The sequence below is a fragment of the Quercus suber genome, unplaced genomic scaffold, assembly GCF_002906115.3.
Source record: "Quercus suber isolate HL8 unplaced genomic scaffold, Cork oak 2.0 scaffold_142, whole genome shotgun sequence".
NCBI lineage: Eukaryota > Viridiplantae > Streptophyta > Magnoliopsida > Fagales > Fagaceae > Quercus > Quercus suber.
Genome location: NW_027069603.1, coordinates 222,079 through 247,616, shown reverse-complemented (window position 1 = coordinate 247,616; position 25,538 = coordinate 222,079). Strand labels below are relative to the sequence as shown.

The 25,538-nt window shown below is 35.0% G+C and overlaps 2 protein-coding genes across 11 annotated transcripts; one reads left to right on the top strand and one right to left on the bottom strand.

Moving 5' to 3' along the window:
• The first annotated feature begins 5,926 nt into the window (after positions 1-5,926).
• On the top strand, positions 5,927-8,097 carry LOC112028060 (putative pentatricopeptide repeat-containing protein At5g47460). Its single transcript, XM_024060713.2, has one exon. The coding sequence runs from the start codon at positions 6,112-6,114 to the stop codon at positions 7,876-7,878; it is 1,767 nt and encodes a 588-aa protein (XP_023916481.1). The 5' UTR covers positions 5,927-6,111; the 3' UTR covers positions 7,879-8,097.
• Positions 8,098-10,639: 2,542 nt separating this feature from the next.
• Positions 10,640-14,868, bottom strand: LOC112028041 (protein NONRESPONDING TO OXYLIPINS 2, mitochondrial). Of its 10 annotated transcripts, XR_002884581.2 has the most exons (5): positions 14,545-14,867; positions 14,276-14,457; positions 13,782-13,845; positions 11,380-11,421; positions 10,640-11,081 (listed from the first exon to the last, which is right to left on the bottom strand). XR_002884581.2 is itself a non-coding variant. In XM_024060690.2 (4 exons), exons 1-3 carry the CDS (start codon positions 14,694-14,696, stop codon positions 11,402-11,404), a joined length of 291 nt encoding a protein of 96 aa, XP_023916458.1. In that variant the 5' UTR covers positions 14,697-14,868; the 3' UTR covers positions 10,640-11,081; positions 11,380-11,401. The 10 variants fall into 10 exon arrangements, 5 of the variants coding, with proteins under 5 accessions (XP_023916458.1, XP_023916455.1, XP_023916457.1 ...); XR_002884580.2 differs by lacking the exon at positions 13,782-13,845 and having other exon boundaries at positions 14,545-14,868; XR_010630226.1 differs by lacking the exon at positions 11,380-11,421.
• Positions 14,869-25,538: the final 10,670 nt, after the last annotated feature.

Genomic DNA, 25,538 nt, shown 5'->3' with positions numbered 1-25,538 from the left:
CACTCTACTATAGAAAGCTATTTCCAGCTTTTCTGATAGAGAAAATGGTTCGGTCGTGACATTCTTGGCCACTAATTCTAATTTTTTTCTCTTGGATGAACGAATGATTGAATTTTGTCCCCCTATTTTCAATATAAAGTGTTAGCCATTTTTGTTATGGTGGTTTGTATTAATTAAGAATTAAATTTGAAATAACTCAAATAAGTCACTAACATGAACTTCTCCTGTAAGCAAAAAAATAATGTTAAAAAGCACTTTTTTTGTAAAGTAAATCTAAACGTATACTATAATCTTGAAAAGAGAAACTTGAGTACGTGCTTCAAATGCCTGTTTGCATACAAATCCTAAATTATGTTCCGATTGCGCCGCGGCCTAACTCTAAGTGCAGATAGCATGATTTTGAATTGTTGACTGAGTTCCTCAATCCTCCTTAACAAAACATTTATTACGTAATTTATGTTGTACCTAACGTTAAAAAGTGAAATCACACTTGAAAAAGAGTTGGTTTTAGAAAAGTAGCTAGGTCCTGTCCCGTGGGAAACATCTAATTAATTCTAACAGCAGGTCAGGACTCAGGATTTGGACTCGACTTGCTGCCTGCCTCCATAAAGGACGCTAATAATAAGGTATTAAGTTTATTTACATTTAAAAAAAAAATCTCATAAAAGGGAAAAAAAAATTATGCACAAAAATAGGTTCATTGACTAAATGATTAATAAATTTGATTAACACAATGTTTGATATGCGGGTTAAAAATAGTGTTAAAAATAATGAAAACATATAATCCAGTAATAAATTTTTTAAAACATTAATCCAATTAAAAGTTATTGAGAATATCTAACATATATATATATATATATATTATAAAAGTAATATATAGTGCAATTTGATCATGTTTTTGCTTCATTTTTTTTTTTCAAGATTAGATTTCTCAAAAATGCACGCCTAAGAATTCCCCACGCCACCCCCCAAAGGGAATGCCCGACCTGCCCATGATTCGTGGCCCTCATAAAAAACAACTTTTTAACATAAAATATCTTAAAATTTATATTTTTATTCTTTAAAATATATATATATATATTATAAGATTATAAGATATCATGATTCGTGGCCCTCATAAAAAACAACTTTTTAACATAAAATATCTTAAAATTTATATTTTTATTCTTTAAAATATATATATATATATTATAAGATAATTACTTGCTTTTGGACAAATGCACTCCCTTTTTTTATAATCTTGAAATTTATACTCTAAAATTATATATAAAAATCTAAGTTTATTAATCAAATAATAAACAATTCAATTAACATGAAATTTAACATTGTGTTAAGAATAATAAAAACGTGTAATCCAATTGTAGAATTTTTTAAATATTAATTCAATTAAAAAAATTTAGTGATGTAATAATTATAAAGAGTTACAAAAAGTTTAACTTTATCATGTTATGTGTGTGTACGTGTGTTCTTTTTTTTTTCTTTTTCTATTTTAAGATTGAATTTCTCAAAAATTACCCACTGAAGAAATTAGTTGCTTCAAAGAAGCAGCCCAAAAAATAGAATGTCCAACTTGCCCATGACATGTGGCTCTCCTTGAAAAAGAAAAGGACTTTTTTTTTAACCTATAACATGTTAAAGTTACATTTTAATTCTATTTTAAATATTATAATTAAGGAAATTACTTGCTTTTGGAAACATGTGCTTCCTTTTTTATCAATATATTTTATATGTTTTTCCTATTTTTATTTCAAAAAATTTTAATTATACCAAGGGTTGGTAGGGGTTGTAGGACTAAAAGATCAATAATCAACCGGATTATTTATAGAATGACTCTATTTGTAATTACTCAGATGACTATACTTGCATTTACTCTATCAGTTGTTATTGCAATTAGTGAATAATTATTTCCAACCATAAATATTGTTAAAACTGAGGCTATGTTTGTTTCGTGTAAAACGTTTTCTGGAAAATACATATTTTCCGAAAATGCTATTTTCTAAAAAAGGAAAATATTTTCTAAGTGTTTGGCTGCATTACGAAAATTGTTGTGCAAAATATTTTCATGTGTTTGGTTATATTAGGAAAATACTATTTTCCTACAATTTTTCACATTTTCTCAACATCCAAAAAAATTTCATTACAAAAAATTTCAACATCACATCCAATTCAACAACAATTTCCGGCAACAAATTCTGGCAACAAAAACACAACAACAACAACAACAACAACAACCAGTTCATCAAAAAAAAAACAACAACAACAATCAAACTTGAAAAAAAAAACGGAGAGATCGAGGAAGAGGAAGCGATGGGTCTGGGTCGACGACGATTGACGGCGCGGCGCGGTGCGACTCGTCGGTGCGAAGAGCGCTGGGTTTTGGGTTCGAAGGAGATTGACGATCGACGGCACGGCGCGGTGCGATCGAAGGTGCGACTGGATCTGCTCGTTGCGGTGATGCGATGGGACTGGGTTCGTGGGTTCGTGGTCGCCGGCGATGGTCTTTGGGCTTGGATCGGCGGTTCGTGGCCACCGGCGATGGGCGTTGGGCTTGGCTCGGCGATGGCGCTGGGCTCTCTCTTTCTTTCTCCCTCTCTCTCTTCGTGCTCTCTGTTTCTCAGTTTTCCGGAAAATGGCATTTGAAGTGAAAATAGAAGGTGAAATGAATTTCCGCCCGTGGAGGTCTATTTTACGGTCAAAGGTGAATTCATTTTCAGTTGACCGAATTTTCCTAATTAGCCAAACACTCCAATTTTACGGAAATGATTTTCCGGAAGTACTTTGAAGTCAAAACAAACACAACTTGAGTCCAAATCTTCTGTCTCATCAATTGTGCTCCACTTCATACTCCACCAATAAAACTTGGACAACTAGCCTCTTTGATTAAATGAGATAATTTTGACTTTAATGAGAGAGGCTAGTTGTCTCATTTAATGAGAGAGGCTAGTTGTTCAAATTTTATTGGTGGAGCATGAAGTGGAGCACAATTGATGAGACAAAAGATTTGGACTCGTTAAAACTAGGCTATGCAACAAAAGAAAAGATGACTTTATGTATTGAAAGTGAAAATAATTGGTAATTTTTTTTTTTTTGAGATAGTTTTAACCTATGACATCCACTTTTGATAATAGTTCTTTATCATTAGACCAAAACACCAATCGGTTTTTGGTGTAGGCGAAAATTGAACCCCAGATCTCTTATTTAACTATCAGAGATTTTACCAGTTGAGCTAACTTAATACATAATCAATCATTGAAAATTTTGAAAATTTAAAAGGTTAAGTTTTATTTCAACAAACAAAAATAATTGAGTTGAAATATATTAATATAAAATTATTTGTCTTTTCTTTTGTTTATATTTTTTGTTAATATTAAATAAATAAATAATAGTTATTTGTGGGAAAAGAAAGAAAGAAAGGAATAGATGCTAGTTATGTTTTCATGTATTAATTTAATCTTGAATATTATTATACGTACAATATCATTTTAAATTCTTAACCATATTTTTATACTCATGTTTTGGCCTGGATAAGGTAGATAAACTTTAAAACATTCTTGACACGTGTGGTCCTGCACATATTATTAAGATTGAATTGTCGATCTGGTGAGGAAATGACATGAGGTTGCCCAACAATTAGATTTTTATTTTTTTTATTTGGCTACGTTGAATTGGGGTTGGGAATAGAAACTTCTTTTGAAAATTATAGAATCACCAATAAGTTATTGGTCATACTGACGACTGACTTAGCCCATTTGTTAAAAGACTATTTGAAGAAAATTTCAATACTATTTATTATGAGAAATCTCAAAAAACTATTAAAAATTTAATTACTTTTTTCTTTTTTATTAAATTTTTTTAAATAGTACATAAACAAAAAAATAAAAATAAAAGAAAGAAAAGAGGTACAAGACAATGGGTGAGTGTGAGATGAGGGTGTTTTGCAAGACTAAGAGCACTGGCATTGGGGGTGTAAACACTGCTCAGTTGCTATTTTACAACCCAAGAGAGTAAAAATCAACTCCATCTAGGTTTGTATACCTAAAAAAATTTGCAACCTATGAATGGTAAGAGCACTAGCAATGGGGGATGTAAAAAAACAAATATTTTATATCTTCAAATACTATTTTATTTATTTTACTAACTTATCCAACAATACACCCAATATCCTAATTTTTATTTTTACATATAACCCAATAAAATAATATAAACTAACTAATAAAAAAAAATAAAAGGTAAGAAGAGAGAGAGTGTGAGAGGAAGAAAGAGTGTGTGAGAGATTAAAAAAATAGTTTTTTCTTTACAACCTCATGAATAGTAAGGTTGCAAATATGCAACCTTTCTGTAGCTAGGATGGATAATTTTTTGAGTTTACATACTCGGATGGAGCTTACTTTTAAAGGTCTAGTTGCTAAAATAGCAACTGAGGGGTTTTTACAACCCCCAATGCTAGTGCTCTAAGGTTGCATATATGCAACCTTACTATTCATAGGTTGTAAAGAAAAAAAATAATATTTAATCTTATGGTTGTGCGTAAAGAGAAAAAGATAGTGGAAGGAAAGAGAGAAATTAGAATACTTTTTTTTTTTTAGGTAGTTTATATTATTTTATTAGGTTATATGTAAAAATAAAAATAAAAATATAGAGTGAGTTATAAAATGAGTTGGTAAAATAAATAAAGTAGCGTTTGAAAATGCAAAATAGTTTTTTTTTTTTTTTTTGCATTCTTAAATGCTAGTGCTCTCACCCACAAAAGCCCGAAAGTAGGTTGCAAAAATATAAGAGTGACTGCCGACTGGTGTTCCCAACCAACCTTGACCTTTGTGACACACACACCGACTAAAAGAATTGGTCAGGCCGCACCTCACTTTCAATGTTAAACCTTACGTGGACTTCTCTCAACTGCCGGACTCATAAATAATTATCGCAGGTGGAGAGTGGAGAAGCACTTGCCTGCAGCTGCAAACAGATAGAGACAAATGAAAAAGAAAAACGACCTTGCCAGACTGTTGAGCTTGAGCTGCGTCTTATTATACAAGTTTTAGGCCCTTGTTCATGTTCTCTCTCTCCCACAGGCCCACCAAAAACCTTCCCTGTTTAGCTGCACCCATGATTCCAAGGCCTTTTTATTATTATTTTAAATTTATGATGTTGTTTTCGTAATAATTTTTTCATCATCACACTAAGAGCTTAACACATTAATTGATTTTTGGTATAAACAGAAGTTGAATCTTAGGTCTTTTATTTGAGACAAAAAATTTTATTACTTGAATTAACTAAAACTTGCATATTTCAACTCCCTCTTTAGTTGCTCAAAATATTTTATGAAAATTTTTCTTTAAAAAATAATAAAGGTAGAAAGTTCCAAATTATCTCATAGGTTGTAAATTGTAATATGATATATCTCAATATTTAATAAGAACAAAGTTTACCTAGAAAACTAGTTGTAACATGGGGTTACAATCTTACTTAATAAAATTAACATTATTATATACTTTTAAAATCTAACTGTTGAATTGCATATTCTTTACGTTCTTATTATACATATCAAATTTTGTGTCAATCGAATATTATTTACTATATAATCTATAAGCTTATATTTTATGTATAATTTTTAAATATAAAAACTTACATTTTAAAAAATTTATTGATGACATAACTATTGGACTTTAATTTTTTAGAAATTTTTGCAAACATGAAGTATATAAGAAGAAGATGTAATCTAATAATAGATTTTCTAAAATTCACCTCTCATAAAAAGATGGGTAAAGGTATAGTCTAATGGTACAGTGTATAATTGGTAGAGGAGTATTTATTACCCACTTTTTACACACATTAACATTCACGCGGAAAAAACTACTGAAATCATGACTTGAAATTTTGACTTAATTTTTTTACTTTAACAGTTTTTTCACCGTTGGCTGCTTCCTTTGCCAGCTGATATATGTTTCTTTGCTATTTCCAAGTTGTTTTGGTATTCTTCCAAATACCTATTTAATAAACCTTTCAAAAACGAGAAATCTTTTTTCTGGGTCCAAAATTCTTAATCATTCCCCCGCGCCTTTGTGATATTGAGCGTAAAGGTGCGGATAACGCTATGTTTACAATTACAAAGCTATGCAACAATTTCTCTTAAAGAGTATCCAAAAGTGCCTACAAAAACAAAAACATTCCCAACTACTACTAACAAAATTCATTAGTACACATTTTGACTCATGGAACAATCTCATTTTGGCACTAGCCCAAGGTAGCTCCAACACAGAGTTGGCCTTATATGAGGCCTCTTGTGAGCTCAACTATGGCACCAAACCAAATGCATATGCTCTGGTTCACCTTGTCCGAGCTTCTACGAACCTGGGCTACTACTCTTATGGAAACCAGCTCCATAGCTACATTCTACGATCTGGGTTTGTTTCCAATGTCTTTGTCTCCGCTGCCCTTGTCAGATTTTACGTAAAAGATTCATTGAGTGACGCCCACAAATTGTTCGCTGAAATTCCTCAACCAAGTGTGGTTTCTTGGAATACTTTGATTTCTGGATACGTTCACTCTGGGCGGTTTAGTAAGGCATTGGATTTGTTTATTCAGCTGGAAAGGTCTGACATTTTTGCAGACTCGTTTACATTTACGGCTGCTTTAGCTGCTTGTGGCCAATTGTGTTTGTTGCAACTAGGTAAGTCAATTCACACCAAGATAGTGAAATTTGGTGTACAATGCAGCATTTTTGTTGCCAATTGCTTGATTGATATGTATGGGAAATGTGGTGATGTTGATAGTGCAATCCTTGTGTTTAACAAGATGAAAGACAAGGATACCATTTCTTGGAATTCAGTTATAGCAGCAAGTGCTAGAAATGGATTGCTAGTTCAAGCATTTGGCTTTTTGCAGCAGATGCCTAACCCTGACACAATCTCATACAATGAGCTGATAAACGGTTTGGCTCATTTTGGTGACATAGAAGATGCTATTCATATTATGTCAACCATGCCAAGTCCAAATTCATCTTCCTGGAATTCAATAATAACAGGTTATGTAAACCGAGATAGAGCACGAGAAGCTCTGAACTTTTTCTGTAGAATGCACTCAAAGGACATAGAAATGGATCAGTTCACATTTTCAAGCATCTTAAGTGGAATTGCTGGTCTATCAGCTTTAACATGGGGGATGCTGATTCATTGTTGTACAATAAAATGCGGTTTGGGTACATCCATAGTTGTGGGAAGCGCTTTAGTTGATGTGTACTCCAAATGTGGAAGGGTAAAGAATGCTGAGTTCATGTTTCAGTCACTACCCATAAAGAACTTGGTAACATGGAATGCAATGATATCTGGCTTTGCACTAAATGGTGATTCTACAAAAGTGATCCAACTCTTTGAGCAGCTAAAAATGGAGAGGGATGTGAAACCAGATGGGATCACATTTCTTAATGTTTTATCTGCATGTTCACATAACCAAGTGTCATTAGAAATTGCTACCCAATACTTTGAATCAATGATGGAGGATTATGGGATTGAACCAACTGCTGAGCATTGTTGTTCTATGATCCGGCTTATGGGACAAAGGGGGGAGGTGTGGAGAGCAGAGAGGATGATCTTTGAGCTGGGTTTTGGGTCATGTGGATTGGTCTGGAGGGCTTTGCTTGGTGCTTGTGGGGCTTGTGGGAATCTGAAGCTTGCAAGGACTGCAGCTTCAATGGTTTTAAAGTTGGAAGGTGATGATGATTATGTATATGTTATGCTATCTAATATATATGCACTCTATGGAAAATGGGGACATGTAAGGGAAGTCAGGGAGTCAATGAGGAAGAAACAGGTGAGAAAAGAAGCTGGTCGTAGTTGGATTGTGGTGGATAATGTTAATGCAAATCTTTCCTTCTTGCGATGATAACTTTAACATTTTTTATGCAACTTAATGTTTCAAGACTGACATCAAAGATCACCACCTAGCTTTTGGACTGGCATTTGTTTGCCTTAAGGATCCAAAGCATGCCCAAGACATCGGCAAGTAAAAAGTAAAAACCATAGCAACTAGGAAAAATAATGTTCTCTAGGCAACCAAGGGTGTTGTAGAATTTATAGGTTTACTAGCCAATTTAGCATAATATAAATAAACATTGAACGGCCAATTTTATTTGTCACGGTGGTGGTCTCTAAAATGTCAACTTGGATGTGACATACCATGCTCTAAATCAACAAGGAATAGAAAGACTTACTAGATCATAAGCGCATGAAATAAATACCAGTCTGTTCAGACAGACAAAGAATACATTGAAGCATAGATGAAAGGAGTCCACCTCCCTATCAAAGCCCACGTATCACAAACCATCAATTCCAGCTCTTATCTGGAGATGCTGACCAAAATGTCACCTTGGATTTGGCAGACCAAGGTCTAAATAAACAAGGAATAGAAAGACTATTTTTTTGGATGAATAAGAATTTATTCAACTAAATGAGAAAAAAAAAAATACTACAGATACATCACAAGCAGCAAAAGCTGCAAACCACAGAGCAACTGATCGCTACGTTCTATCCTTGATCAATCAGACAACAACAACGGAGCACGTAATTCTCAAAATACAACACAACGCACCCCTTTTTGAATCGAATTTTTAACCTTCGTCCTAGCTGCCATCCTTGCCCTTACATCAACTATGGTAGATTTCAGCAACTCCACTTCATTTCTAGCTCTTCCATTCTGAATTCTTGCTTCTTATCCATCCAAACAAGATAAATGGTTGCTGCTCAAGACATCTTGCATACTGTATGCTTCAAAGCCTTCAAATGATTATCCGATTCAGCTCTTCATCCTTACTGCCGATATGCCTAAAAAAAAAAAAAAACAAAAAATAAACACTTCCTCAGCACTTGCAACTTCTCTTTCTAAAAGAGCATTCAAAGACGAATGGTCTCTTGTTTCCAATCCACTCCTGTAGAAGATACATATCACGACACCCTTATAACCCCATTTAACTAACCTTTCTCTTCTTGTTAGCCAATCCTATTCCTATATAGTCAACCAAGAAATGAAAGAATGTTTAGGAATATGGCCAGTAAAACATTTGCTTTTCACCATGCAACATTTAATAACCTCCCAAATTTGAATGCTTATCAGGTGCAGTAGGAAGTCAGATAACTTCATCTTAAATACGCCTGATCTGTACTTCATATTTCTTGCTTTGGATTAATACGAATTCTTATGATCTTGTTGGAGGCTAGAACCAACTTCCAATTATGAATGACACTCAAAAGATTAGCTATCATGGTGCTAGAAGCATATAAATATCTATGCCCAAGGTTCTGGTAGGGTGGCTCTTTTGGATGTCAATTATCATGACTCAGATAAAACTTTGAATCACCCTTGCCTATTATAAACTTCATCAGAGCTCTAACTTCATCCCTCAAACGATGCAGCTTTCTTCATGCCCATGAGCTCTCTTGATATAGAAACCACCCAAAAACTTCTTCTAAATGGAACCACCAACTTGATCAAACAGGAAACTCTATTCCAATCCCCATTCTTAAACCCAAACTACCCTCCTGCTTTGAAATAGTTGATACCTCCCAAGCAACTCAATCAAGCCCCAACTGCCTTCTCAGCTTTCCTAATCTACAAGTGTTGATTGAATCTTTGTTCAACCAATTTGATAACTCTTTTTGGCAAAATTAATAAGCCAGCCCAATACACTTGAATACTGTTAAGACTTTCTTAATCGCCAGCTACTTACAAAAGACAGCACCTCAGCATAATTAGCATTTACACTTCAATACACTTGAACTAGTACTTTCTTCTTACTATAACATGATTTTCTGCTCTACATTTTTTTTTTTTTTTTTTTTTTGTTGGCTGAACTATTATTATCTTCCTATTAGGATCCGTGTATTTCCCAGCTGTTCTCATAGAACTAAACAGCCATCTTCTTTTTTTTTATTAAATGCAATTTTGTCAATTCCATTGCCTTGAATATCATATAAACATTCAATAGTATTTCTAGCAGCTTTCATCTTCACTACTCGGAAAATATGCAGAATTCCAGTCTCGTAGATTTAGCCAATCATTCCTTGATTTCTGCTTCATGTAAGCCTTAACAGATCATGGGAAATATTAACTAATACCCTAAGGGTATTGATTTAGAAAATATTTTTAGAATCCTTTTATGTAAAAAAAAAAAAAAAAATTGTGACAGCTTTCTATATTCCCCATCAAAATGGTATTAAAACTTTTTTAAATGGTCTATTACTATTACCAAAAGTTCTGAAAGCACCGTTAACAACGTACCCATTAACTGGACCCATAGATCATAAGCACATGTGAGCCTGCTTGGATGGACAAAAAAAAATAGGTAAAGATGAAGAGCCCACTAGGCCACCACCTTGGTACTGCGCACGTCTAAAGATCCATCAATTCCATCAGGAGACATTTTCCCCATCATATGATCCATTTGGCGCATTTTGGTTTTCTTAATTTATCTTGCCCCATAAAAACGGAAAAAAGAAATGTGACCTTTTTTATTAAAAAAAAAATTTATTGGTATCTGCCTTCATTTTCATTTTATTTTATATGATAAGTAGATAGTGGGGAAGGGGGGAGAAGTATTGAACATAAACATGGAATACCACAAAGGATGTCTTATTTGAATACACGGTAATGGCTGATAAATTTCTTGAAAAACTAAGCACTGGGAACAATATAAGTTCACTTATATTGACATCAAATGTCACCACGCTGGCTTAGGACTGTATTTCTTGGCTTTGGGGATCCAAAGGAATTGCAACAAGTTTGCAAGTAAAAAGCAAGAACCAGGAAGGAAGAATACAAAATGATGCAGACGGGGAAAGCCAGGGTGTGTCATCTGGAGATACAGACTTGACAATTAAACATAATGAATAGCTACAGAACAAATATCTCTGTGCTGGGAAGAATCAAATTCAGTTTCACTGCTTTAAGGCTCAAGCAGTATCCTTTAAAATAACTGAACCTTGAAAAACAAAAACTACAAAATCTTGCTGAAAGATTTTCCATTCCTGTGTAGACAAGCTCTTGTCGTGGTGGACTGCTATATATTCACCTTGGAACCGACTGACCAAGCTCTAAACCAACAAAGAATAAAAAAAGACATCAGAAGAAACATACCAGTAAAACCGCATTATTTAAGTGGAAAATAACAGAGATGGTAGCATTCAGATCTCATCCAAGTGAAGATTCCTATGTGCTCTCATATGTAATAATTCTGCAAATATTGTAAATGATGTGCGTTTAGGGAAGAAACAGCTAAATTAGCCCCCAGATTCCCCTGTAATCAAGAATGACAAGTGACTCGTATCTTCTAATGTAGTTTATCACATTGTTTTAATTTCAATAAATCGGAGCATAGATGACAGGGCCCACCTCCAAATACGGCACACACGTCTCACGTACCATCAATTCCATCTGAGAAAAGGAGCAGCTATGTTACCACAGAATTCTTAGTCACTTGTAAATGATTCACTCTATGTGAAACAAATTCAAGCCAAAACACCTAGATTTGGAATATCATTGGATTATGCACTCTATTTACTGATCTTGCAATGTCAACTTTGAATTTCTTCAACTTGTTATGATTTCCAATTTATTGGATCTTTTCATGGTAACTGTTGATTTTGGTTTCCTTGCATTGCTTCATTAAAAAGCTATAGGCAACGGTTTACTAAAATATGTCTAGTGTAACAAATTAGGATTATAGGATACAGTGTAACTTCCACCAAAAATCTGGATGCCTAATTCTGAACTTACCATATTTCAAAAATATAAAAACTATTGTGGATGGGAGCAATAAAAAAGCTAATAAAGAACATGGCGAATTCAATGAAGTACCCGCCAAAATGTCAAGAGCAGCTTTTCACCAGAATGTATCCTCTATTTATTAGTACTGGGTAGGAAAACCTATTTAAACTTAGCAAATTCAAGAGCAACTTTTCTCCATAACACATCCTCTACCTATTGGTACTTGGTAGGAAAACCTTTTTCAACTTAGCAAAACAAATAATTTTTAATCCAATGCAGATGAAAAAAATAACATTTAGGCTGTGAGACTATGGTAGAGGTAGCTGATAACTCACAAGATGTTCTAGTGGAAGCTGTTTACTATAAGATATCGGAATAAAAGCTGTGCTGGCTTAAAAAATAAAATGGAATGAGTGAAGCACAAAAGTGAATAGAATATTATGGACAAGAAAAGGCTAGGTGTTGGCATCAAAGAACTGAATGAGTGAAGCACAAAAGCAAAGAGAATAAAAACAAAAATAATGGCCTCAATACTGAACATCATTTATGTACAATCTGTATGGGAGATTTTCTTGCAAATTTGTCTTTTTATGCCAGCCCTCATGCTCGCTCTGTATTTGGCAATGCTTTAGGAATTAGTACACTGCAAAATGTTTGCTCAAGAAACCTACTTCTGGCAAGAATTTAAGCTTCATTTTCCATAGGAAACATTGTGCCTTGGAAAAGAAAATTATCACTCACACTATGTATGCAAGTTTTAAAAGAAAGGAATAGGAAGGATACTTATCCATATGGAAAGGAAATGAATGAAAAGGATAGACAATGATCCTCTTCTTGTTTGGTTCTTCATGATGCAAAGTTGGGAAAAGGATCATCCATTCCGTGGTTAAGGAGAGATTAGGAAATGAAAGGAAAAAAGTATATTTTGATTTATACCATTAAACCTTTTATGTAAATAATTTGTGTTGGGAGAAGTATTTTCATGAATAAAGAAAATTTCTTTCCCACTCAAATCCATTTGTTTTGAGTGAAAAGAAAATCCTTCAAAAGGATGTTCAATTTTCCTTGCAAATCCCAACCTCTCCCTACTTAAGAATCCCAAAAGGAGAAAATACAATTCCGACATTATTTTCCATCCATTTTCTTTTCTTCCCATCTAAATCCTTTCTCCCAAATGTATTGTAAGGTTTCAGGAGAGGCTATAGAGTATACTACTAAATAAGTTTCACAAAAAGTTAAAACTTTTTTCCAGGAAAATTACAGGCAAATAAGATGAATTTTTAAGCAGCATGCATTAGCAAGAGAAATAATTGACACCAGATTTAGAATAATTATTTATTTACTTATTTTTCTAGGTATTATACTCACACACTTGAGGGGACTCGAAACCCCAGTCAGAGTCTCTGACCCACCACCCTATAATTATGTGGGGGGGGTGGGGGGTGTGGAGATGCCATTTGAACTAAAGGCTATTTGCTACAGTACACAACTGCTAGTGAGCAATAAGCAAATGAAGCAAGGACTGACAATCATATAAACTGATTGAACAGTGTTTTGCGTCTCATAATATGAACAGTGTTTTGCTACACAGATAAGTCTGTCCTTGCACTGGACACTACAAAGTAATGTGATTGATTGGTTCATATAAATTCCCACATAATACATGGTTAGTAGATGAGTAGAAGCTGAACACTACTCATACAAATTTTAAAGGTACAATCCAACCAAACAAACTGCAAAACTACTTTACCCATTGAGAAAATCAAAATTAACTACCAAGAATAACTAATCCAAAAGGTAGTAAGAAACTGACACATCAGAAGAAAATGCATAAATTTAAAAAAAAAAAAAAACATTAACTTGTATATGTTACAATCAAGGGCCACTTTCCCCATATAACATTTTGCGAGTATCAATACAATTCAAAGATCAAAATTCCAGATAAACCTGAAACACGAGTCTCTATCCTTGTATAACTAAAGTTCTAAATAGTCTTAATGCCACTAAGAGAGCACTCATTTTCATACTTGATTATTGGCAGGTCCCGCAAATTCCCAATTTATTTCTTTCAACCATAGTCAAGTTATGTGCCTGCAGGAACCAAAATACTCCAGTCAGATAGCGTTTTAAGATCCTCCACTGAATCACTTCCACTCCCAAACCATTGCCCAATTAATTTCCACTCACGAAATCAAGAGCACGAAACCAACAACAACAAAAATCTAATAACTATGCTGCCTCGATATCCCTCCCACCCTACTTCTAAATTACTCCGAAAAGTTTGTTATCCTAACACAACAATGACACTAAAACTTACAATGTACTAAATTACCCGTCACTTTAACCAGCCAGCATATTAGGATTTTAATTTTAAACATGTTGGTCTTTCCATTTCCATTTCCATTATTTTGTTTTATAACTCAAAGCAAACAATGGGAAATCAAAGACGGAAAAGTAGGCGAGCAATTTAAAGTGAGAGAGCAAGAAAATTAGTAGGGGAAAGCAAGCAAAATCTACTCACAGTTAAAAAGAAAGGGAAAAAATTTGTTATATTAGAGGCCTGGAGAGGTGCAGCAGAGTGTACCCTGTGAAAGCGCTCGGCAACTCCTCGATGTTGTGCTCAGGCACGACGTCATTCTCGCCGTCGCCACCGCGCTGTGAAGTGGCAACAGTGACTGTACGCCTCCCAATTCCACTGGAATTCTGCCAATATCATCATATTTATTAGTAATGTTGAAAAAAATAACATAGATTTGAAGAGAGAGAGAGAGAGAGAGAGTCTGTATTTACCGGGAGAGTGAGAATCGGCGAAGAGGAATGGAAGTGGAGGTGGAAGTGGCGGATTTGGTGAAGCTTGGAGATGTACGGACGTTGGATCTGATGGCGGATTTGATGGACGATAAAGATGTTCTGCTCACGAATCTGTTGCAAGCTGAAGCCATTATTGAATTATTGAACAGAATGGAAATGATGATGTGAAAAATGATTCGAAGGAGAAGGAAGTTTGGGTTTCACGGCGGCAGGGTTTAGGGTTTAGGGTTTTAGGCAACAGAACCGAGTGCAACTTTATCGCCTCTGACTTGTACAAGGCTTAATTCGGGTTTGGAGCTTGGACCCGCTAGTTTTTTTTTTTTTTTTTTTTTCCCTTCATTTTTTTTTTTTGTTTGATTAATTATCATTTTTGACCTCAAATTTTGATGGTCCATTTGAATTTAGAGTAAGGAGTGAGAATTTAGAGTAAAGAGTGAGAGCAAAGTAGAGTAGAGTAAATTTAGCACAAAATTAATTTATTTTTAACTAATTCTACTCTATTCTCTTCCACTCCTCCTCCTTCTCCTCTTCATCCCTCTATCCAAACAGGTTATTAATGTTTATAATTAATCTCTTGAACCTTTTAAATTGATATTAAAAAGTTAGGCATTTTTGGATATACACCACTGTAAATTTTTAAAAAAAATCTTCTAATTTCTCTCCGTGTGTGTGTTAAAAAATATTTAGTATTCTCAAAAAAAATTGAATTACTACTTTAATTCCTACATTTTCTATATAAATTTTTTTCCTAAATTTTCAAAATTTACAATTAACTCCCTGAATTTTAAAAAAATTTACTATAATTTTGGCCTACTTGAGTTTGTTTTATTTAAAAGCAAACAACATCTTAACATCATTTAGGAATAGTTAATGGAATTTGATGGGAGTCCAAATTGACATTAATTTGATAATGATGGGTTTAATAACAAGTTTTGTAATTTAAGGGATCAAAATGGTAACTACACTACAGTTAGAACAAATAAAATGTATTTTAGCCCTTCAAATATGGGTTATATTTGATTTTGGTCACTCAAATTTAAAGAGTTCTAACTAGGGGTGTGCAAAATATCCACTTAACCCGCCAACCCGCACCCGACCCGCCCGCCCCGTGCGGGTCATTAAGTTAGGCGATTTGGGTTGGGCGAGTTAGACCCCTAAAATTGCGGATTGGATTGGGTTATAGATTGAAAAATTGCCAACCCATTACAACCCGATCCACCCGTTTAATTATACATACATAAAAAATAAAATATATTAGTTCAGATTGTTAAGTATTTAAAGTTAATCAATTCACCTAATAAAATTTTTCAACTGATCAATAATCAATTCCATCCCTAAATAGAACTGGCCTTCAAAAAATTCCTTAAACAAAATTTAAAAAGTCAGCATTGAAACCTTAAACACCCCTACCTACCACCTATCCCATTTACTTTAGCCGTGTATACAGTATACACTTTGTGGCTCTAGGTGTCACTTTTTCTTCTTGCCTTTCACTTTTGGCTTTCACCTTACACCATTGTCTTTACCTTCCTCTTTCTTCTTTAACCTTTGAATTTGTTGATTTAATTTTCCCAAGTTGTAAGGCAAAGCCTACTATTTTTTAATTTCCTAAGTGTGAGGTAGAGCCTACTTTTACTAGAGATGGTATATCTCTTTTTCATTGACCCTATGTTTATATGTTAGAATTGAGATTATTCATTGAAATCTACCTTTAGTTTTTTTTTTTTTTTTTTTTTAGTGCATTAGTTATATTTTGAGATTATTTAATAAAAAATTGTAGTTTGTGATTTTTTTTTTAAATATTATTAACGTCAACCCGCCCAACCCACCTAATCCACCAAGTTGAAACCACCAAAATTTGTAACCAATCCACCGGATTTAGACTTTGGTGGGTTGGTAGCGGATTGAAATTTTCCCAACCCGCTAGTGGTGGATTGGATAGAAAAATTGGCGTTTACCCACCCAATCCAACCTACGCACACCCCTAGTTCTAACAATCATTTTTTTTTTAATTTTTTTTATAAGTTTTAACTATCCTTTATAAATTTAGAAAAGTGATTTTTTTTTTAAGAATTAAAAAAGTGATTAATTGTTTTTTTTGCAATTTAAAGGATCAAAATCAAATAAACCTTATATTTGAGGACGAAAATTGAAATTTACCCATTTGTTTCCTTTTTTGTTGTGGAATGCTCTCTATTTTTTGTTTTTTGTTTTTTTTTTTTAAAGTGAAAGTTCATATTACTTAGTTTCTTATATTATTTTTACCTTTTCAATTTAAAAAAGTAAAAAATTATGTCTTTCTTTTTTATAATTCCTAGTGTGCGAGGTTGGAACACATCTGTCCCATAGACTTTGGGCCAAAGAAGAAAGACCAAAGAGATACTCTCAAAATAAGGACTCGGCCTAAATCCAAACACAAAAAAGCCCAAGTCCAAAAAAAAGATAGACCATCTGGACCAACTATTGAGGTAATCTAAGGAACAAGTTTATCCCAAGATATGATAGACTAACTGAGAAATAATCAACGAATTCACCAAGGACGCAACTTCAGCTCCCATCCCCAAGGAACGCGAAGAAGACAACGCAGAACCCAACATAACAGTCACTTCTGCATTAATTGTGTGTTCTTACCTAATGTCAACCTCATTAAATGCTGAATGACTAGCTTGAACAGTAGAGATATCTTAAAAGTCTGCCTTAATGATCAAGAAATGGCTGAAAAAGTGTCTAATGGAACATGTATCTCCACAAATCTAGTTAAGAGATATACAACTGAAAAGGAAGAAGGGAGGAGGATAAAAGAAGGAGATAGCCAACAAGAAAGAGGATCTAGAGAAAAACCAAAAAAGAAAAACAAGAGAGAGAAAAAGGGATAGCAAGAACTTGTATTTTCTTTTGATTCATTCATTGTACCTCAAGGACACAATTTTTCTCAATCAAAGTGCTTATTTTTTATTATCTTTGCCTTCAATCATCTGTCCAATCTTCCCATTGTGAAGTTTTACCTATTTTTACCTAGAAATTACTTGTATTGATCAAAAACTCAAGCACTGTTCTTCATAGCTAGTGTTTTTGACCCCTACACCTTGTTAAAATAAAAGATATTTTTTTCAAGATTTTTACCTTTTTAATTTAAAAAAGTGAAAAATTATGTCTTTCTTTTGTATAATTCCTAGCATAAAATAGAAGATTTTTTTTTTTCAAAAATATATTTTCATATTCTCTAGTAAAATTATTTTAAACCAAAACATTTAATGAAAAGAAAGTACATATATACTTTTTGTGTTTTTTGGAAAATGAAAAGGATGATTTTGTTGTTTTCAAGACCTCGATATTATTTTAATGCTAACTAAAATACGATATATGTTCTTTAAAAATTTTGGTTGAAAGTATGATGAGATCAAGAAATAAAGAGGAACTGGGCCCTCTAGCTGATATTGGCAAGGCATTCTGAGTTGTGTATTAACTTTATTCCTTTTCTTTTTTTGTTTGATGAGTTAACTTCATTCCTTACGTCAATGTGGTATTGCACTTGCATACCTAGTTCCTTGTCTTATTATAAAGTTTAGTTTAATGATTAGTAAAGTTGACTTCATAGATTAATGGCATTATAGTTTTGGTTACATGTCCTTGCTTTAAAAAATAGAGATTTATTGTTTATCTACTTTGCTATGAAACTATCATGATGTTAACTATGTCTCATTTTTTATGTTTTCATTTTATACTCCACCAATCACAACTTGTCATCTATTATATATAACTAGTGTGTGTGGCTCTATGCATATACACTGATACAATTAAAAACAATCACAATTATTATTATTATTTTTTTTGTTAGAAGAGATTCAAATTATATATAGTATTACCTTATATATTTTTTTAAACCATACATTTTTAAAATATGTAAGGGTTTCTCGTTATATATATATATATATATGATTTAGAATTTAATTGGATTTAAACTTTTCAGTTTTTTCACCTAATAATTCATTTGCTACAAAAATTAAATAAATAAATAGACACGTGGTAGAAAATTAGACTCCAATTAAAATCCAATTTAGAATCTAATTGGATTTAGACTCTTCGATTTTTACACTCAATAATTCACTTGGCACAAAATTAAAAACTAAACAGGACACATCAAAATTGAAATTAAAATCTAATTGGATTTTTTCTGAGTTTGGCTATTAATATATATATATATATATACAGATGATGATGATGTGCAAAATCATCAGTGAGTCTCTTGTCCACATGCATAATGACTGAAGATACCTGAAGAACAAAAGGTGAAAAACCTACAGAGAGCATCGGTTAAATGTCAATCAAAGACCCTCTAAAGGTTAAGTCAGTAATAAAAGAATCTCCAATAACTCTAAAAGTATGAGAGCTAGGAAATTTCACGTACCTTGGAGAAGAATAGGCTTGACACTTATATAGTGGTGTAGGACTAAGATCCCATAAACGTAGGATCTTCCCTTGTAGGGAAGATATAGAGTTAATGTTCTGAGATCTCTAGGCTTAATTTCCCATATTTAGAGGATACAATTATGTAGAAGGATCTTTGGGCATGGTGCGCAAGTTCTTTCCATGTGGGGATGTACGAGTGGAGAACAAGTAAATGGCATGGATCTAAGTACAACGATCGTCAGTATGGTGATGATTGTCATAACATGGGGTGGTTTGATGAGTCCTTGTCAACATGGGGCTTGTGGCATGGGAGACATGAAAATCCCTTGAGAGACCAACAATGCTAATGACCTTTGATGAAGCACATAATTGCCTCATCAATATGTTCCTCATCGATGCCAATGGATGAACTTGGTTACCTGCTAAGAACAAAAGGAGTAAGAGTGGAAAACACCGGGATGGTGCCAGCCAAAGGCCCTCCGATGCTTAAGTTAAAAAATCTCTTTTGTCTCAACTAAAGAATCTAGATAATGTGTAGTGATATCAAGTGTTCATGAGATTTCTTACTTAAGCTAGTTGGCTTTATATAGCCTAGCTTTGGATTAATGTGCTTGTCTGTTGCATCTGAGTGGATTATGCATTGATGGCAATGAATTCCCTCTAATAATGGGAGTTTGTAATGTCCAGGAAACTCATCAAGGTTGTTGTAACAGTCCTTCTGTCGTTGCACATTAGTAGCTGGTTTAATGGAGTTATTTCTGCCATCAATGCGTCTGTCATCATTTTCCATAATGACGATCATAATGTGTCTATAGTCATCCATGTTAACGGATGACCATTTATTCACATATTTGTTAGTTGCCCCCTATTCCATTGTCGTCCAAGTAATGGACGAGAACTGGAATATGATCAGAGGTGATGGTTTGCAATTTTTTGATTCCCGAAGTCCTTCTGTTACAATAAATATGACTCGGCCTCTTTGCTAGATGACGAACACGTGTCTCTGTTTTATTTGCGGTGTGTACGAAATTTTCTCGGTTTTGGCGCGCCTTAATTTCAGTTTTCTCTTTTTTAGAAAAAATTGTTTCCTCTCCCTTTGTCTTATTTTTTCTATGCCTGAATCTTTCAAAGGATTTTCAAATTTCAAACTTTTTCCTGGTAAGGTCTCTCTTCTTCATGCTCACTTGATGGTTGATTTTGATTTCGTTAGATAGGAGTGCCCATCTATTTCTTTTTTCTTTGCCAGATTAGGAGTCTTTCTTGAGTATTCTTCTAGTCGGCGTCCTCAAGTAAGTTTTTTTGTGTCTCGTTTTACTGCACTTAAACCCGTTTTACTCTCCCTTTATCCATTGATTCACCATTCTTTGATTAACCACCATTTAGAGATGACCACTGTAGAATATACGAAAGATGACGTTAGGTCTAGTGAGTTAGAGATAGGGCTATCGTCAAATGTTGAATCCTTATGTAAGGAGGTTGACATGGCTGTGTCGAAATTGCCCTCGTCTTCCTCTTCAACTCCTTTGCATGCCCTTTCTGAATTTTGTTCCTTGAAAGAGAAGCACTTGAAGGGGTTTAGAAAGAGATTTCAATTTCCTAAAGGTACCACCCTTCACTTGCCCTGTTCTAACAAAAAAGCTTGTAATTTTGCCCATGGAGAAGTGTGCTTTTATGAAGCTGCTTTTCTATGTGGCCTTTGTTTCCCCATCCATCCATTCGTGATGCAACTTCTTTATAACTTCCAGATTGCCCCTAGCCAACTCGTCCTTAATGCTTAGAGGACGATCATAAGTTGTGTGTCGATTTGGGTGTCTGCCTGCGAAGGGGATATGGTAACGTTGAACGAGTTTCTGTTTTTATACCATCTAAAAGCTTCCACCCATTATGGGTATTTTAGGCTTTTACCCTGGGATAGAAAATCTAGGGTTGTCTCTAGATTTCCTTCCTCTTTTCATGACTATTTTTTTCATCTCTGGAACTAGTTGGGAAACCATGTTTGACGACCTCTGGGGTGAAGACCCAAGGTTATTGTAGAAATGGGAAGTTCCAGCACTTGGTGTGTACTTTCATCATTTTTCTTAATTTCTTCATCTAATCGTTACATGTATAATATTTTTTATCTCCTGATCTCTATAGTTTCTGATCGTCCAAAGTTAAAGAACCAGCATTGTGAACAGGTTCAAACTACCCTTGCTTTTGCTTGAGAGATTGAGGATTTTGTTGCTTGTTTAACTGCTGTCTTGGGCCTAAGCCTTCGGATTACGTGTTGGAAAAAATTCATCGAGAAGAAAAGAGTAAGTTCGTCTCTGTAAGTCTTTTCATCATTCTGTATGATCACTCACTTCCTTTTTTTTATTAACAAAAATGGCCACCAGATATAGTAAGGAGAAGTATACTCACATTAAAGGGATGAAGAATGAACCTTTGTCTCAGCTTGCTGTAGATTCAAAGAAACGAAAACTTAATGACGAGAATGGTGATACCATAGTCCCCCCCGCCGGTTCAGACTATCCCGTCTTCTCTAACTCCATCTCTTGAAGTTACAACTTTCACTCCCCCCACCACTCGCTTAAAGAGAAAGGGCAAGGCAGGGAAGAGCATTTAGGATGACCCGACTATAGCTCTTGGACAGGCTCATAATGTTTTTACTGATGATGAGCTTAGGAGTTTGGCGCCTATTCCTTCCCATAAGCTAGATAGTCATCATATCCACAAGTTGGTTCAGGTACCCTTTTTATATGGACCTTACTGTGACTATCCATCTTTCTTACTGTAACCTTCTCCCTTGTTCTTTGTAGGTCCTTGGGGAGTCTTTGCATTTAACAACGGATTACCTTGGCGCCGAAAAGAAGGTCGTGGTGACCAATTCCAAGCTAGAGTTTGTTGAAGCAGAAAGCTTAAGATTGAGGAAAGACCTGATCACTGCTATGGATGAGACAAACAAAGTGAATGAGAAAATTAAGGAACTTAAAGAAGCCTTGCGAGTGGAGAAAATGTTGGTCATCCAGAAAGATGGCGAGATTCAGGTTGCTCTTTTAAGAACCAACGTTGAGCGAGAAAAAGTCATCCAACAGTTCACGCAATCTAAACAATTTTCTAATCTCCAGTTCATTCAGTGTTTCAAGGGCTTTAAACTTCTACAAAGGTGGACGATGAAACATCATAGTCTTGCTATGGATTTTTCGAACCTTGATTTTGAAACTATAGATATAGAAATTCTTGCATACAAGGCTAAAGAGCGAGAGGAAGTAGCTGCTACTGGAGGGACTGACGCCGCTGTTACTGAAGGGACGGACCTAGGCCAAGGGGATGAGACTGTTGCTCCTTCTACTTAGTATAATTTACCATATTTTCTGAACACTGGTTGCCTCTTTGTTTTGAGGCCTCTTTAACTTTACTTAAGAACAATGGTTTCCTCTTTGTTTTGAGGTTTTATGTTGCTTTAATACGTTTCTTCTAAACATTTGATTTAGTCGAGCTTTTTGTCTATCAGTGACTTTTCACATGACTAAGGTCTTTTTGTAGGAATACTCCTTTGAGCTTGATGATCCTATGCTTGAGAATTTCATGCCTTGAACTCATCTAGATTGAGATGTTGAGTTTTTGATAAGCACAACTTTGAACCTTTTTTTTTTTTTTTAAACGAAGTTTTTCTTTTCTCGTTATTGGTAGATCTAAACTCATCATTGGTAGACGGAGTTTTTACCATGAACTTTGTGATTTTAACTTGTCTTTGGTAGACTGAGTTTTTACCATGAACTTTGTGATTTAAACTCGTCATTGGTAGACTGAGTTTTTACCATAAATTTTATGATTTAAATTCGTCACTGGTAGACGAAGTTTTTACAACGAATTTTATGATTTAAACTCGTCACTGGTAGACTGAGTTTTTAACATGAATTTTATGGTCTAGAGACTTTCACCAATATGCTTGCTTTGGATAGCCCATTAATATACTTGCAGATTGTGGACTTAGTCTTTAAAAAGAGATGGCTTAACGATTCCTTATTTGCTTTTATTCACCCTTGCTTACTAAAGTATTACAAAGGTAGAACTTTAACAAAAAGAAATGCTAACTCAATAAAGGAAAAAATAACAAAAATAGGGAATGCTTGCAAGTGAAATAAATTCTCGCTTATCTGTTAGTGATTAAAACGAGGTATTCCAGGTGTTGGAATTTATTGAATCTGGTACTTTTACTGATAATACTTCTTGAGATGCTCCACATTCCATGGACGAGGTAGGGCCTTTCCATCGAGGTCTTCTAGGTAATAACTTCCTCTTCTAGAGTAGTGGATGACCTTGTATAGACCTTTCTAATTAGGACCCAGCTTCCCCTGTGTTCGGTCTTTGGTAGCATGTGAGACTTTTTGTGATACCATATCCCCAGGATTAAACCTTCTTAGCTTCACCTTTTGATTGTGGTACTTCGTCATTCTCTAATGGTACAAAGCCATCCTTTGAGCTGCATCATCCCTAACCTCAAATAAACAATCCAAAGCAAGCTTCAACTCCTCATCGTTGTTACGGTCGTCGTAATGCGTTTGTCTAATGCTTGACATCCCAACTTCAATAGGGATCATTGCTTCAGTCCCAAATGTTAGCTTGAATGGTGTTTCTCCTGTTGGTGTCCTTGTCATTGTCCAGTAAGCCCACAGGACTCTTGAAAGCTCTTCAAGCCATGCTTACTTTTCCCCCTTAAGTCGAGCTTTGATCAGTTTGAGCAAAGTTCGATTTATGACCTTCGTCTGGCCACTAGCTTGTGGGTGTCCTAGGGAGGAATAATGGTTCTTAATCCCCAGCTTTCTACAAAAATCCACGAACTTGTTGTTGTTAAACTATCATCCATTATCAGAGATAATCACCATCGGGATTCCAAACCGACAGACGATGTTTTTCCAGATGAAATGTTGTATTTTTGCCTCTGTGATTATTGCTAAAGGTTCTGCTTCCACCAATTTTGTGAAATAATCTATAACAACAACCAAGAACTTAACTTGTTTCTAACCTTGTGGTAGTGGGCCAACAATTTCAATTCCCCATGTTGAGAAAGGCCACGAGAAGGAGATATTCGTCAGGTGCTCTGCTGGAACATATTGCACATTTCCAAACCGCTAGCACTTGTCACATCTCTAAACGACCAGGACAGCATCCTTCGTCATAGTTGACCAAAAATATCCTGCTCGGACCACCTTCCCGACCAATGATCGTGGGCCTGAATGATTTCCACAAACTCCTTCATGGATTTCTCGTAACATATACATTGCATCCTCAGAGTCCAAGCACTTCAAGTAGGGTTGGGAAAAACCCCTCTTATACAATTTGTCATTTAAGATCGTGAATTTGGACAACTTGACTCTGATCTTCCTAGCTTCCGATGGGTCAAACCGGAGTCTTCCATCTCTGATGTAGGCCAGGATTAGGTCCATCCAACTGCCTTTGGATTGGACATAAGCTACATCCAACCCTTCAATGCTTGGGATGGTTTGCACTTCCATGTATAGTCCTAACTGTCCTGTGCCATTATTGGACAAGACTAGCCTAGCTACTTCGTCAGCTTCCGAATTCTCCTCTCTTGGTATTTGACCAATCCTGACATCATCAAAGTTAGAAAGTAACTGACTGGTCAGTTTTAAGTACCTTTTCATCCTGTCTTCTTTCGCTTCATACTCGTTGGTTATTTGCCCTACCACTAACTTTGAATCTGTATTCAGCTTCAAGTTTTTGATTCCTAGAGCCTTTGCTACCCTTAAACTGGTGAGTACTGCCTCGTATTTCGCTTCATTGTTCATTGCTGGGAACTAAAGCTAAACCCCGTATTTGAGAGCATCTTTCTCAAAAGAGAGAAGAATTACACCTACACCCCCAACATCTGCAACTGACAACCCATTTGCATGTACCATCCAGTATTCTACTTTTGGGTCAAGGTCTGTCATGGTGAATTTGGCGATAAAATCAGTTAATGCCTGAGCTTTAATAGTGGTTGGAGGTTTGTACTCTATATCGAACTGGCTTAGCTCTATTGCCCATTGAACCATTCTTCCTATTGAATCGAGCCTGGACATGGCGTTCTGGATAGGTTGGTTTGTCATGACGAAGATGGTATGAGCTTGAAAATATGGACAAAGCTTTTTAGACACGAATATCAAGGAGAAAGCCATTTCTCTATCCTCGAGTGCTTTGCCTCAGCACCTTGGAAGGCCTGGCTTGTATAATAAACTAACCTTTGAATTTTGAGCTCTTCGTGGATCAATACCGAGCTAACGGCTATTTGTGACATAGCTAAATAGAGGAAAAGGTCTTCCCCTTCTATGGACAGGCTTAAGAGTGGTGGCTTGGACAAGTACTCATTGAGGCTTTGGAAAGCTGCTTCACATTCTTCTATCCACTGGAAAGCCTGCTTCAATGTTCTAAAAAAATGGGAGACACTTATCCGTGGCCTTGGAGACAAATTTGTTCAAGGTTGCTACTCGTCCAGTCAGTCTTTGCACTTCCTTCACGCTTCTTAGAAAGGTCATGTCGAGTGTGGCTTTAACTTTTTCCAGATTGGCCTCAATTCCTCG

What these genes read in the sequence shown, in the direction of transcription:
- LOC112028060 (XM_024060713.2), top strand. Translation starts at nt 6,112, where the DNA reads ATGCAACAATTTCTCTTAAAGAGTATCCAAAAGTGCCTACAAAAACAA.
- LOC112028041 (XM_024060687.2), bottom strand. Translation starts at nt 14,696, where the DNA reads ATGGCTTCAGCTTGCAACAGATTCGTGAGCAGAACATCTTTATCGTCC. An exon ending in CGCCGATTCTCACTCTCCCG is followed by an intron (nt 14,458 to 14,544) that starts GTAAATACAGAC and finishes TGATATTGGCAG; the next exon opens with AATTCCAGTGGAATTGGGAG.